Genomic DNA, 11,390 nt, shown 5'->3' with positions numbered 1-11,390 from the left:
CACACACACACACACACACACACACACGCACGCACATACCTTAAACTAGAAGAAGGAAGAGGACGAAAAAGCAATCAGACTTTTTTGTTTTGTTTTGTTTTGTTTTGTTTTTCGAGAAAAGATTTCTCTGTAGCTTTGGTGCCTGTCCTGGAACTCATTCTGTAGACCAGGCAGGCCTCAAACCCACAGAGACCCACCTGTCACCACCACCATCTGGCACAAACAGGCTTTTAAAGGACAACCATAAAATAAACTATAGTAAGATAAAACTCAACATCAGAATTGGACGAAAGAAACAAAGAGAAGAAAAAGAGCCCAAGAGAAAGAAAAGAAACAGATGGGATTCGTTCCCACACTATAACAAGTGACAATTCCATGTAGGCACTGGCTCAACATCTCCATGTTCAATGGGTTTGTAGGTGTTGTCTTCAGCAGTGGGGCCTTGCCATTGCTTTATGGAGAGCAACCTATAGTCTCTGTAACAGCCCAGGTTGTTTAGGGATTCCTCTTTGACCAAGAACTCAACTGGAATCAGGTGGTGGCGGCAAATACCTTTAATTTTCACCTTTAACTCGGGAGGCAGAGGCAGGCAGATGGAGGCCAGCCTGGTCTACAGAGCAAGTTCCAGAACAAGCATGAAAGCTACAGAAAACCCCTGTCATTGGATATAACCCAGTCCTGGTACTGGAAGCTTCACCTGGGACAAGAAATGGCCAGTTGGGACTCCGTCTCCCCCACCACTTGGCAGTTTCGTCTCGACCACCTTCTTATATGTAGACCTTTTACGCTGCTTCTACTGTATTAGTTTCCCACACTACCCCTCAAGTGGCCCTTAATTTCAGCTCTTTCCCCTTATTTCCCTGTCCCCTCTACTTCCTCACTTGATCTTCCCATTCCAGACTCCCTCATCCCCATCCATCCATAAATATCTATTCTATTTCTCTTTCCTATTGGGATCTATTCCCAGGCCAGTCCCTTACTCTGTACCTAACCTCTGTGATTCTATAGATTGTAGCTTGGTTATCATTGATTTAAAAACTAATATCCACATATAAACAAATAAATGACATATTTCTCTTTCTGGGTCTGGGATACCCCACTCTCAGGAGATGATTTTTTTCTAATTCCATCCATTTACCTGTGAATTTCAATTTTTTTTTTTTTTTTTGGTTTTTCGAGACAGGGTTTCTCTGTGGGTTTTTTTTGAGCCTGTCCTGGAACTAGCTCTGTAGACCAGGCTGGTCTCGAACTCACAGAGATCCGCCTGCCTCTGCCTCCCGAGTGCTGGGATTAAAGGCGTGCGCCACCCCAGCCTGTCTAAAGATTTAGTCATTTAGTATGTATACAGTTTCTGCCAGCACGTAAGCCAGCAGGCCAGAAGAGGGCACCAGATCTCATTACAGATAGTTGTGAGCAACTATAAGGTTGCTGGGAATAGAACTCAGGACCTCAGGCAGGGAGCCGTGTGACAGGTGAGAAACAGAGATACACCTTGCAGACAAAATGGGCTATGGAAGGGAAGGGGAAGGGGGAGAGCAGAGAGAGGCAGAGAGAGAGAGAAAGAGAAACAGAGACAAGAGAAGCGGGAAGAGAGGAGAGGAGCCATGACAACAGCTATCTCTCTCTTTTTTAATTTCGAGACAGGGTTTCTCCATAGCTTTTGGTTCCTGTCCTGGAACTAGCTCTTATAGACCAGGCTTAAAATGTAAGAAACTCCCAGTGATTCCACTGAAATCAGGAACAAGACAAGGTTGTCCACTCTCTTCATATCTATTCAATATAGTTCTTGAGGTCCTAGCTAGAGCAATAAGACACCAAAGAGAGATCAAGGGGATTAAATTGGAAAAGAAGAAGTCAAATTCTCACTGTTTGACAATGATATGATAGTTTACATAAATGATCCCAAAAATTCTAACAAGGAACTTCTACAACTCATAAACACTTTCAGCAGCCGGGTGGTGGTGGCGCACGCCTTTAATCCCAGCACTAGGGAGGCAGAGGCAGGCGGATCTCTGTGAGTTCGAGACCAGCCTGGTCTACAGAGCTAGTTCCAGGACAGGCTCAAAAAAAAAAAAAACACACAGAGACAAGAACTTTATGACAAGAACTTTAAATCTTTAAAGAAAGAAACTGAAGAAGACACCATAAAGTGGAACGCTCTCCCATGCTCTTGGGTAGGCAGAATTAACATGGTAAAAATGGCAATCCTATCAAAAGCAATCTACAGATTCAATGCAATGCCCATCAAAATCCCAGCAAAATTCTTCAAAGACCTCAAATGAATGATACTCAACTTCATTTGGAAAAGTAAAAAAAAACAGGATAGGCAAAACAATCCTGTACAATAAAAGAACTTGTAGAGGCATCACAGTCCCTGACTTCAAACTCTACTACAGAGCTACAGTACTGAAAACAGCCTGGTATTGGCATAGGAACAGACAGGAGGACCAATGGAACCGAACAGAAGACCTGAATATCAGTCCATACATCTTCGAACACCTGATTTTTGATAAAGAAGCAAAAAAATATCAAATGAAAAAAAGAAAGCATATTTAAAACAAGTGGTGCTGGCATAACCGGATATCAACATGTAGAAAAATGAAAATAGATCCATATCTATCACCATGCACAAAACTCAAGTCCAAATGGATCAAAGACTTCAACACACTGAACCTTTTAGAAAAGAAAGTGGGAAGTACACTTGAATGCATTGGCACAGGGAACCACTTCCTAAACAGAACCTCAGCAGCACAGACACTGAGAGAAACAATAAATGGGACCTCCTGAAACTAAAAATCTTCTGTAAAGCAAAGGACACAGTCAACAAGACAAAACGACAGCCTACAGACTGGGAAAAGATCTTCACTAACCCCACATCAGACAGAGGTCTGATCTCCAAAATATACAAAGAACTCAAGAAAATGAACACCAAAAGATCACATAATCCAATAACAAAAAATGGAGTACAGACCTAAACAGAGAACTCTCAACAGAGGAATCTAAAATGACTGAAAGACTCTTAAGGAAATGTTCAACATCCTTAGTCATCAGAGAGATGCAAATCAAAACAACTCTGAGATTCCATCTTATACCTGAAAGAATGGCCAAGATCAAAAACACTGATGGCAACTTATGCTGGAAAGGTTGTGGGGAAAAGGGAACACTTCTGCACTGCTGGTGGGAATGCAAGCTGGTACAACCCCTTTGGATGTCAGTGTGGTGATTTCTCAGAAAATTAGGAAACAACCTTCCTTAAGACCCAGTAATACGACTTTTGGGTATATACCCAAAGGATGCTCAATCTTGCCACAAGGACATGTGCTCAACTATGTTCATAACAGCTTTGTTTGTCATAGCCAGAACCTGGAAACAACCTAAATGACCTGGATCAAAGAATGGATAAGAAAAATGTGGTACATTTACACAATGGAGTACTACACAGCAGAAAAAAATAACAACAGCTTTAATTTTGCAGGAAAATGGATGGAACTAGAAAACATTATTTTGAGGTGACCCAGACACAGAAAGACAATTATCACATGTACTCACTCATAGGTAGTTTTTAAACAAAGAAAGCCAGCCTACAAACCACAATCCCAGAGAATTTAGACAATAATGCGGACACTAAGAGAGACTTACATAGATCTAATCTACATGGGAAGTAAAAAGCATAAAAAGACAGATCTCCTGAGTAAATTGGGAGCATGGTGACCTTGGGGAAGGTTTGAAGGGGGGGAGGGGAGAGGCAGGGAGGAGAGCAGAGACAAATGTAGAGCTCAATAAATATAAATTTTTTAAAAATCCAGAAAAAAAGAATAGAAAAATAAATATAAAAAAGAGATAGTTTAGAGGCACAGCCATTAAGAGCACTAGCTGCTCTTCCATGACCCAGGTTTAACACTCAAAGCCCAGGTAGTTTAAAATTGGACCAACAGCTCCTGAGGATGGGGTGGAGAGGGTGGGGAGTGGGCGGGGCTTATCTCTTAAAGGGACAGGACAGACCATTACAACTATGACACCCTCTTAGGGCTTTTACGGGCACTGTTTACATGTGATGGGGGGGGTTGTCACGCAAAGATGGGGACAGACCACCAAAGTTTAGTAAACCAGAAACAAACTTTATTCCAGAAACCAGATTCCAGGAAAACCATAAGCAAACTTAAAAATAAAAAATAAACAAAAAAAAAAAAAGAAAGAAAAAGAAACACTGGGGCACTGAAGCTTATCAGCTAGCTGAGACCACAGTCAGAGATAGTGTTGGTTAGGCTTGTGCCAAAAGGCTAGACCCGGGCTGTGGTGGCACTCGGGAGGCAGAGGCAGGTGGATCTCTATGAGTTCAAGTCTAGCCTGGTCTACAAGAGCTAGTTTTAGGACAGGCACCAAAGCTATAGAGATACCTTGTCTCGGAAAAAAAAAAAAAATGCTAGTTTCTGAACCTATTTTTTTTATAATAGGGGCACCAAGCATTAGGTTTGAACAAAAGAATTTTTACAATCTTGCCCCGCGGGTTAGTCAACAGAGACCCTAAGAGGGGGAGTGAGTTCAATAGGTAACTAGGCAGCTAATGTGAAATATGTTCCAGAGGAAATTACAGCGAAAGTCACTAATTGCAAGAAAACAGATGTTTTTAAGAATTAGTCAGAAAAAGGGACTGCTAGCAATACCAGAAGGTTGATAAACAGAAAAACACTATCTCAAGGTAAATCTCAGGTACAGATAGCCTTACTTTAAGCCTCCATTAGCATAGTTCATTAGTCACACCAGTGTTTACTGAAGTCCCACACCTTCCCTTTGAGGGCAGCAGATTGCCGTGGCAGAGGTGGTGCCTAATCCAGAGGTCACGCATCTCTGTCTCCTAAAGGTTAACTCAGCCCGTACCTGTCGTTTATCAAGGATGGCCAGGACACTACTCTCAGTTTGCAGAGAGAAGTTCCAGTATTGTAAACAGAGCTATGGGTTGTACAGCGAAATAGCCCACAGTTAATAATTAATCCTCAAGCTGCTGAGGAAGCTGCTGACAGTCTGTTCTCATTCTCCTAGACTTACAACTTTATATTTCTTTATTTCTACATTTTTATTTTTGGAATATATATATATATTGGTTTTTCGAGACAGGGTTTCTCTGTGGCTTTGGAGCCTGTCCTGGAACTAGCTCTGTAGACCAGGCTGGTCTCGAACTCACAGAGATCTGCCTGCCTCTGCCTCCCGAGTGCTGGGATTAAAGGCGTGCGCCACCATCGCCCGGGGTGGAATCTATATTTTTATATTCTTATTCTTGGACTCTTCAGTACGCAGATATACAGACAAAACATCCATATACATAAAGTCAAAATTGTTATTCTGTGCTAAATATGAGTGATAGCGAAACAGGTTTTTGATTTCTCCCAAGTGAAGTAAAGACTAGGGAAGCCTGAGAGCTTGTTCAGTCACAGGACAGAAGGTTGAATCTAGACAGTATTTACCAATTATATTTATGTGAGCAAAACAGGGTACTGCAGGCAGGGATTCTCTGCCTGGAACAGACCTGGCAGTGGAGACCAGGCTGACCTTGACTCCCAGAGATCTTCCGGCCTCTGCTCCCTGGGTGACAGAAGTGAACTCTTCCAACGTGCCCAGCCTACAACCGGCTTCCCTGTAGCTGGGCTTGGTGGAAGTTAGGCGTGCCTGTTTTCCCAGCACTGGAAAGACCAGCTGTTCAAGGTCAGACTCAGCCACCTTCAGCTTTCCGAGAAGCTGGGATAGCCTTTGAGTTAGAGACTGTGCAGATCTCTTTGAACAGTCGGGGCTCTGTAGAAAGACCCTGTCTCAGAATAAATAAAGGCACACCTTGAATCTCAATACTTCAGAGATAGAGGCAGGTAGATCTCTGGGAGATGGAAGCCAACCTGGTATACATAGTGAATTCCAGGGCAGCCAGAGCTATAAGTAAATAAAGGAAGAGGAGGTGGGTTAATTTTGTTGTTGTTGTTTTCTGGGGAAGGGGGGGGTTGTTTGTTTGTTTGAGACAAGGTTTCACTGTGTAGCTCTGGTAGTCCTGGAACTCTCTCTGTAAACTGGGCTGGCCTCGAACTCACAGAGATCTGCTTGCCTCTGCCTCCCTGAGTGCTGGAATTAAAGGCAAGTGCCACCACTGCCCGGCAAAGGAGGTGGTTTTACCCAACACCAGAAGACAGGAGCAGATGTCCCTATGACCCCCCCATCAATCTTTAGTCCAGGGACAAATCTTGAAGAGAACTTATCAAGCAGGGCAGCTTCCTGACCTCTCCAGTCCAGATACCCCAGGGGAACCCTGTGACTATAACCTAACAGCCCTAGTGACCTTGAGGACAAGGGAGGGGATGCGTGGAGAAAGTGGCAGCCAAGACGCGTGGCACTCAGCTTTAGGAAGAAATGATGATGAACACCTAAAGGAACAGGCTGGCTGGAGGCCCAATGCCTCTTATGATCCTGGGTGAAACTAAGGCTTTCCCTGGGCTTTGGAGGCCTGAGAGGACGGGGCTAAGGATGCGTGTTGTTCCCAATTCATTTGTTGAAGCAGCAGTACTAGTTGTTCCGGAAGGAGCACAAAACCCTGCAAGGCAATGCCCTGAAGGGTGAAGAGGGATAGAGCAGACAATCAGGTGAGTGGGAGGAGCAGACAATCAGGAGGTGGGCGGTCTCCAACTGGGTGGGCCCAAAGCAGAGGTGTATTAAAGCCAAACTCCTAGCGTAGGTTCTCCACCTGCGGAGCTGAAGTCAAGTGAACTGTAGCCGAGAAGGAAGTAACTCTGATGGCGGAAGGGCCTGCGCCGCGTGAATCTGCTCCCTCAGAAGGATGTTTGAATGTCAAGCAGTTAGGTATGTGATTCTTCTGGGCTTCAAGTTTCAAATATATCTTCTGGGCTCCCAGAAGAGGCCCAGTCGGCCTCTTTCAAAATGGGACCTGCCCGTAGAATTGGAATGAGGAGTGAAATGGCGTGTGGGGAGCTGAAACAGGTACTTGACGCTTTGAGCTCTGAAAGGTACCGAGCCTGGCCAGCAACCTGGTACCTGTGTAGTGAGTTTCTTCCCAGTGCCTGCATCTTGTTTTTTGGTTTTCGGGGTTTTTTTATTTGTTTGTTTGTTTGTTTTGTTTGTTTGAACGGGTGAGTGTTCTTTGAGATGGTAACCGGAAGGAGATCTTGAACGCCCATAACTCCTGGTCTTCCAACACCTGAGCAGAGATTGCCGGCTCTGGCCACCACTCCCAGACAAGTTCTGTAATTTTTAGATGTCGGTCGGCCCATTTCCGTGTGCTGGCTGCAGAAATCCAGATAGGCACGACGGTTGCCTGGGGCTGAAAAGTGGAGGGAGAGTAGGGTGGGACATTTCTCCGGACCCTGCAGCATGGCTAGGTTCCACCGAGAGTTATTGGAGTCTCACTCAGAAAGGGAGGACTTGGGACTCAGACCCCCCCCCCTCCCTCTTTGGGATCAAGGTCTTATGCTAGCCACTGTCTTTTGTTTCTCGCGACCTTCGCTGTGTAGCAGCCCTGGATGTCCTAGAACCAGCTCTTGTCGACCAGGCCAGGAACGCACAGAGATCTGCCTGCCTCTACCTCTCAGATGCCGGGATTAAAGGCGTGAGTCACCATCACTGGGCTCACCTGGCAGTTTTAAAAAGTAAAGGTTGCCGGGTGGTGGTGGCACGCGCCTTTAATCCCAGCACTAGGGAGGCACAGGCAGGTGGATCTCTGTGAGTTCAACGCCAGCCTGGTCTACAAGAGCTAGTGCCAGGACAGGCTCCAAAAGCTACAGAGAAACAACAACTGTCTCTCAATTAAAAATAGAGGCTGAGCCTGAGGGGATGTGGCACATGCCTTTTATCACAGGAGCATTTCTGGAGTGAGTTCCATACAGAAACCCTGTCCCCAAAAAAAAAAAAAAAAAAGGGTTGAAGCAGAGAGCATGGTGGCACGCCCCTTTAGTGGGGGTGGGGGAGGGAGAGCAGGAGAGGAAAGGCTGACAGTGGCCAGTGGTATTATATTATTAGAGCACCAAAGAGTAAGTCTTGTGCTAAAAACCTATAATCCCTGTGCGTGGAAAGTTCCAAGCTACTCTGGGCAACATGAGATAATCTCAAAGTAACAAAAAGAAAAAACTGGTCACCCTTGCGAGGACACATCAGCGGCTGACCCTTGGACCTTGGTTGACTCTCAGTATTGGAAGAAACCCTTAATAGAAAGCAAGACCGCTTCAGGCTGGTCACCAGAGCCCTCCTGTTCAGGCACCTAGGGGAAACCCTGGAGGTTGCTGGATAATCCAGGCACACGACGGGTGGCAGCCTGACACTAGACTGGTCCCTGGCCACAGAGAAGAAATGAGAATGCACCCCTAGGCGTCTGGCTGGTTGAAACCCTGGGTGGGGCCCGTGCCTCCTGGGCTGCGGGCTTTAGAGGGCTAAACCAAGGCTCAGTTTCCCAGCTTTAAGCCCCCATCAGCTGCAGTTCCTCGGTGAAGAACGTAACCCAGCAAGGCCGCACCCCGGTAGGGGGGTGGGGGGAGATGCAATGGGAGTGGCCAAATGTTGGGTGGCCTACCATGTGAGGGGGAGAGGCTTCTTAGTGGCTGCAGAAGGGCTGGCGGCAGGGTGGTAGCTTCTAAAGTGCGCTACAGAAAAGATGGAAGCTTCTCTGTTCCCTGTGTGAGTCTGAGCCCTCAGACTGTAAGCAAGGATGGGATTCTGAGGCTCTTTTGCAGAGCAGACCTGGCCTCATAGAAAGTGAGGCCTTTGCAGTGGAGTTGGTTTCTTTTGTGGGTTTTAAATTTGGTTGTTTACTTTGGCCGAGGGTGCTAATTGTTTTTTGTTTGTTTGTTTGTTGGTTGGTTGCTTTTTTTTTTCTTGTTTTCTCGAGACCAGGTTTCTCTGTAGCTTTGCCTGTCCTGGAACTAGCTCTTGTAGACCAGTCTGGCCTCGAACTCAGAGATCGCCTACCTCTGCTTCCCGAGTGCTGGGATTAAGGGTGTGCACCACCACCGGCCATTGTTCGTTGTTTTTCTTTGTAGTTTGGCTGTCCACGAACTCAGATCTGCCTTTTCCTGACACACCCCCACCACAACTCCCTGTGCATGCCCGGAATGCTGGGCTAAGTCAGAGGCACCAGGCAATAGTTAAATAGTTAAATTTAACTAAATTTAACTAAATAGGGTGTCATGGAGGTCAGTCAGGCACCTGGAAAATGATCTTGAACTCGTTTCCAGGCAGGGTTTCTCTGTAGACCAGGCCAGCCACCCGCTCATACCTCCCAAATGCAGGAATTACAAGCTTGTGCCACCACACTCAGAAACACAGCTTTTGTAATTTTGTTTTGTTTTGGGTTTTTTTTTCTTTTGTTTGTTTGTTTTTGAGACTCTTGTGCAACAGGATCAAACTCTCCTCCTGATTCAGTTCTGCAAATGTGGGGATTAAGGGAAGGACTCTCCACCCTACCCTTTTCAAAGATTCAGATCCCAATGCCCAGAAAGTTGAGCTAGTGGATCTGGAAAGCGGGGAATTGCAGTGGGGTCGTAGGTCTACCATGATAGGCTTTCTCTGATCAGATTTCTCCATTTTCTCCAGCCTGTACTCTGGGTACCCTTGACCTGAAGTACAGTTGGGAACAGCTGTCGGAACTGGAAAAACACTTCAGGATAGAGCCACACCCAGACCTCGAAGCTCAAAGGGTCCTGGCCACTAGACTCAACCTGACGGAGGAACTAGTTAAGGTCAGATTCCCCACCGACTTTCAGCACCTTTAGGCTGGTGGATCTCAGCCTGTGGGTTGCAACCTCTATGGGGTCAAAGGACCCTTCACACAGCTTGCATATGAGATGTTTACATTTCATTTGGGGCGGGGGTTGTTTTTTTTTTTTTTGGTTTGGTTTTGGTTTTTTTTGAGACAGGGTTTCTCTGTAGCTTTAGAGCCAGGGTATGTGCTTGTTTGTTTGTGTGTTGTTTGTTTGTCGAGACAGGGTTTCTCTGTAGCTTTGGAGCCTGTCCTGGAACTAGCAAGCGTAGACTAGGTTGGCCTCAAACTCACAGAGATCTTCCTGCCTCTGCCTCCCGAGTGCTGGGATTAAAGGCGCATGCCAACACCACTCAGCTTACATTTTGATTCTTAACAGTTATGAGCAAGCATAAAAGTTTTATGGCTGTGGATTACCACCACATAAATTAAATTGCTGAAGTGTTAGGAAGGTTGAGAACCACCCCAGTGCCCACACACTGAGTAGGCTGGATCGGGACTTGTGGGTCGCTACCTTTTTATGGTTGAAGGATGCTTTCACAGATTACAGTTCATTCTTTTTTTTGTTATTATTATTATTATTTATTTATGTATGCTGCAGCTAGTTGAGGGCTCCAGATCTGATAGATGGTTGTGAGTCACCATGTGGTTGTTGGAAATTGAATTCAGGACCTCTGAGCCATCTCTCCAGCCCATACATTTTAGTTCTTAACAGTAGCAAAATTACAATGATGAGCTATCATAACAATTTCATGGTTGTAGATCACCACAACATAGTAAACTGCTGAAGCATTAGGAGGCTTGAGAACCACCCAGGGTACTCAAGTAGACTGGTGCGGTATTCCTCTGGCCTCCCTTGCCCTGCAGCCCAAACCTGAGGGACTGGCAAGCACAAGGTGACCCTTTGTTTTTGTTTTGTTTTTGTATACCCTTCCTCCCTACAGACTTGGTTCACCCTGCGTTCCCTGAAGCCTGAGGTGTGCATTCTCTCTGCTTGGCTACTATGGAAGCCTGTCCGCCGCTGTAACCCTTATTCCTGTGCTCCCAGCAAAGCTGGGGGCTGCTGGTCACCATGCAGGCCCATCAATTCCCGGGAGGGATTTAGACAGAATTTTCAGAGGTACCTGAAGCTCATGCAGTCATACCACACCCGCAGAAGGCATTTAAGGCAAGGTTTGTACAAGTCACGGGAGAGCGCTTGGTGCAGAATGATGTTACCTCGCACAGTGAGGCCTCACATCAGCCATGCATCCTGTCAAGGCAAGGAGTCTTCCCAAAACAGCCCCGGGCTCCCCGAAACTTTGGAAGCCTTCAAGAAGCTCAGACTGTCTTCTGGGCACCCAAACACGGATGATTTCTGAGAATGTCCTGCTTTGCCTTACTGCTCACTCTGGTATCTAGGGGTGACAGCCATTTGGGGGGTTCTTATTTTACACTGTGGATGTTTTTTTTTCTGGCCTGGGACTTGTAGCTTTTACCGCCCAAGTGCCAGGCTGCACCATATGTGTTGTTATTTAGTTGTTTGGGTTTTTTTCTATTCCTATGGGATTTTTTTTTTGTGTGTGTGTGTAACATTCAGTTTCAACTTTTGTTTTTATTTCATGCACCAGCTTGTCCTAGCAATGGCTTTTTGTTAGATGTTATTCGG

At 45.8% G+C, this 11,390-nt stretch overlaps 1 protein-coding gene across 1 annotated transcript; it reads left to right on the top strand.

Moving 5' to 3' along the window:
• The first annotated feature begins 6,718 nt into the window (after nucleotides 1-6,718).
• On the top strand, nucleotides 6,719-11,177 carry LOC101980746. The gene is made up of 3 exons (XM_005361074.2): nucleotides 6,719-6,837; nucleotides 9,577-9,722; nucleotides 10,687-11,177. The coding sequence occupies exons 1-3, from the start codon at nucleotides 6,771-6,773 to the stop codon at nucleotides 11,101-11,103; spliced, it is 630 nt and encodes a 209-aa protein (XP_005361131.1). The 5' UTR covers nucleotides 6,719-6,770; the 3' UTR covers nucleotides 11,104-11,177.
• The last annotated feature ends 213 nt before the right edge of the window (nucleotides 11,178-11,390 follow it).

This window comes from Microtus ochrogaster, linkage group LG4 (assembly GCF_000317375.1).
Source record: "Microtus ochrogaster isolate Prairie Vole_2 linkage group LG4, MicOch1.0, whole genome shotgun sequence".
In the NCBI taxonomy this organism is placed as follows: Eukaryota; Metazoa; Chordata; class Mammalia; order Rodentia; family Cricetidae; genus Microtus; species Microtus ochrogaster.
This window is presented reverse-complemented; position numbering and strand designations above follow the sequence as displayed.

Bases quoted from the DNA above. Each gene is read 5' to 3' on its own strand.
- LOC101980746 (XM_005361074.2), top strand. From the start codon at position 6,771: ATGGCGGAAGGGCCTGCGCCGCGTGAATCTGCTCCCTCAGAAGGATGT. The intron at 6,838-9,576 runs GTATGTGATTCT...CATTTTCTCCAG, and splicing joins TTTGAATGTCAAGCAGTTAG to CCTGTACTCTGGGTACCCTT. The intron at 9,723-10,686 runs GTCAGATTCCCC...TCCTCCCTACAG, and splicing joins TGACGGAGGAACTAGTTAAG to ACTTGGTTCACCCTGCGTTC.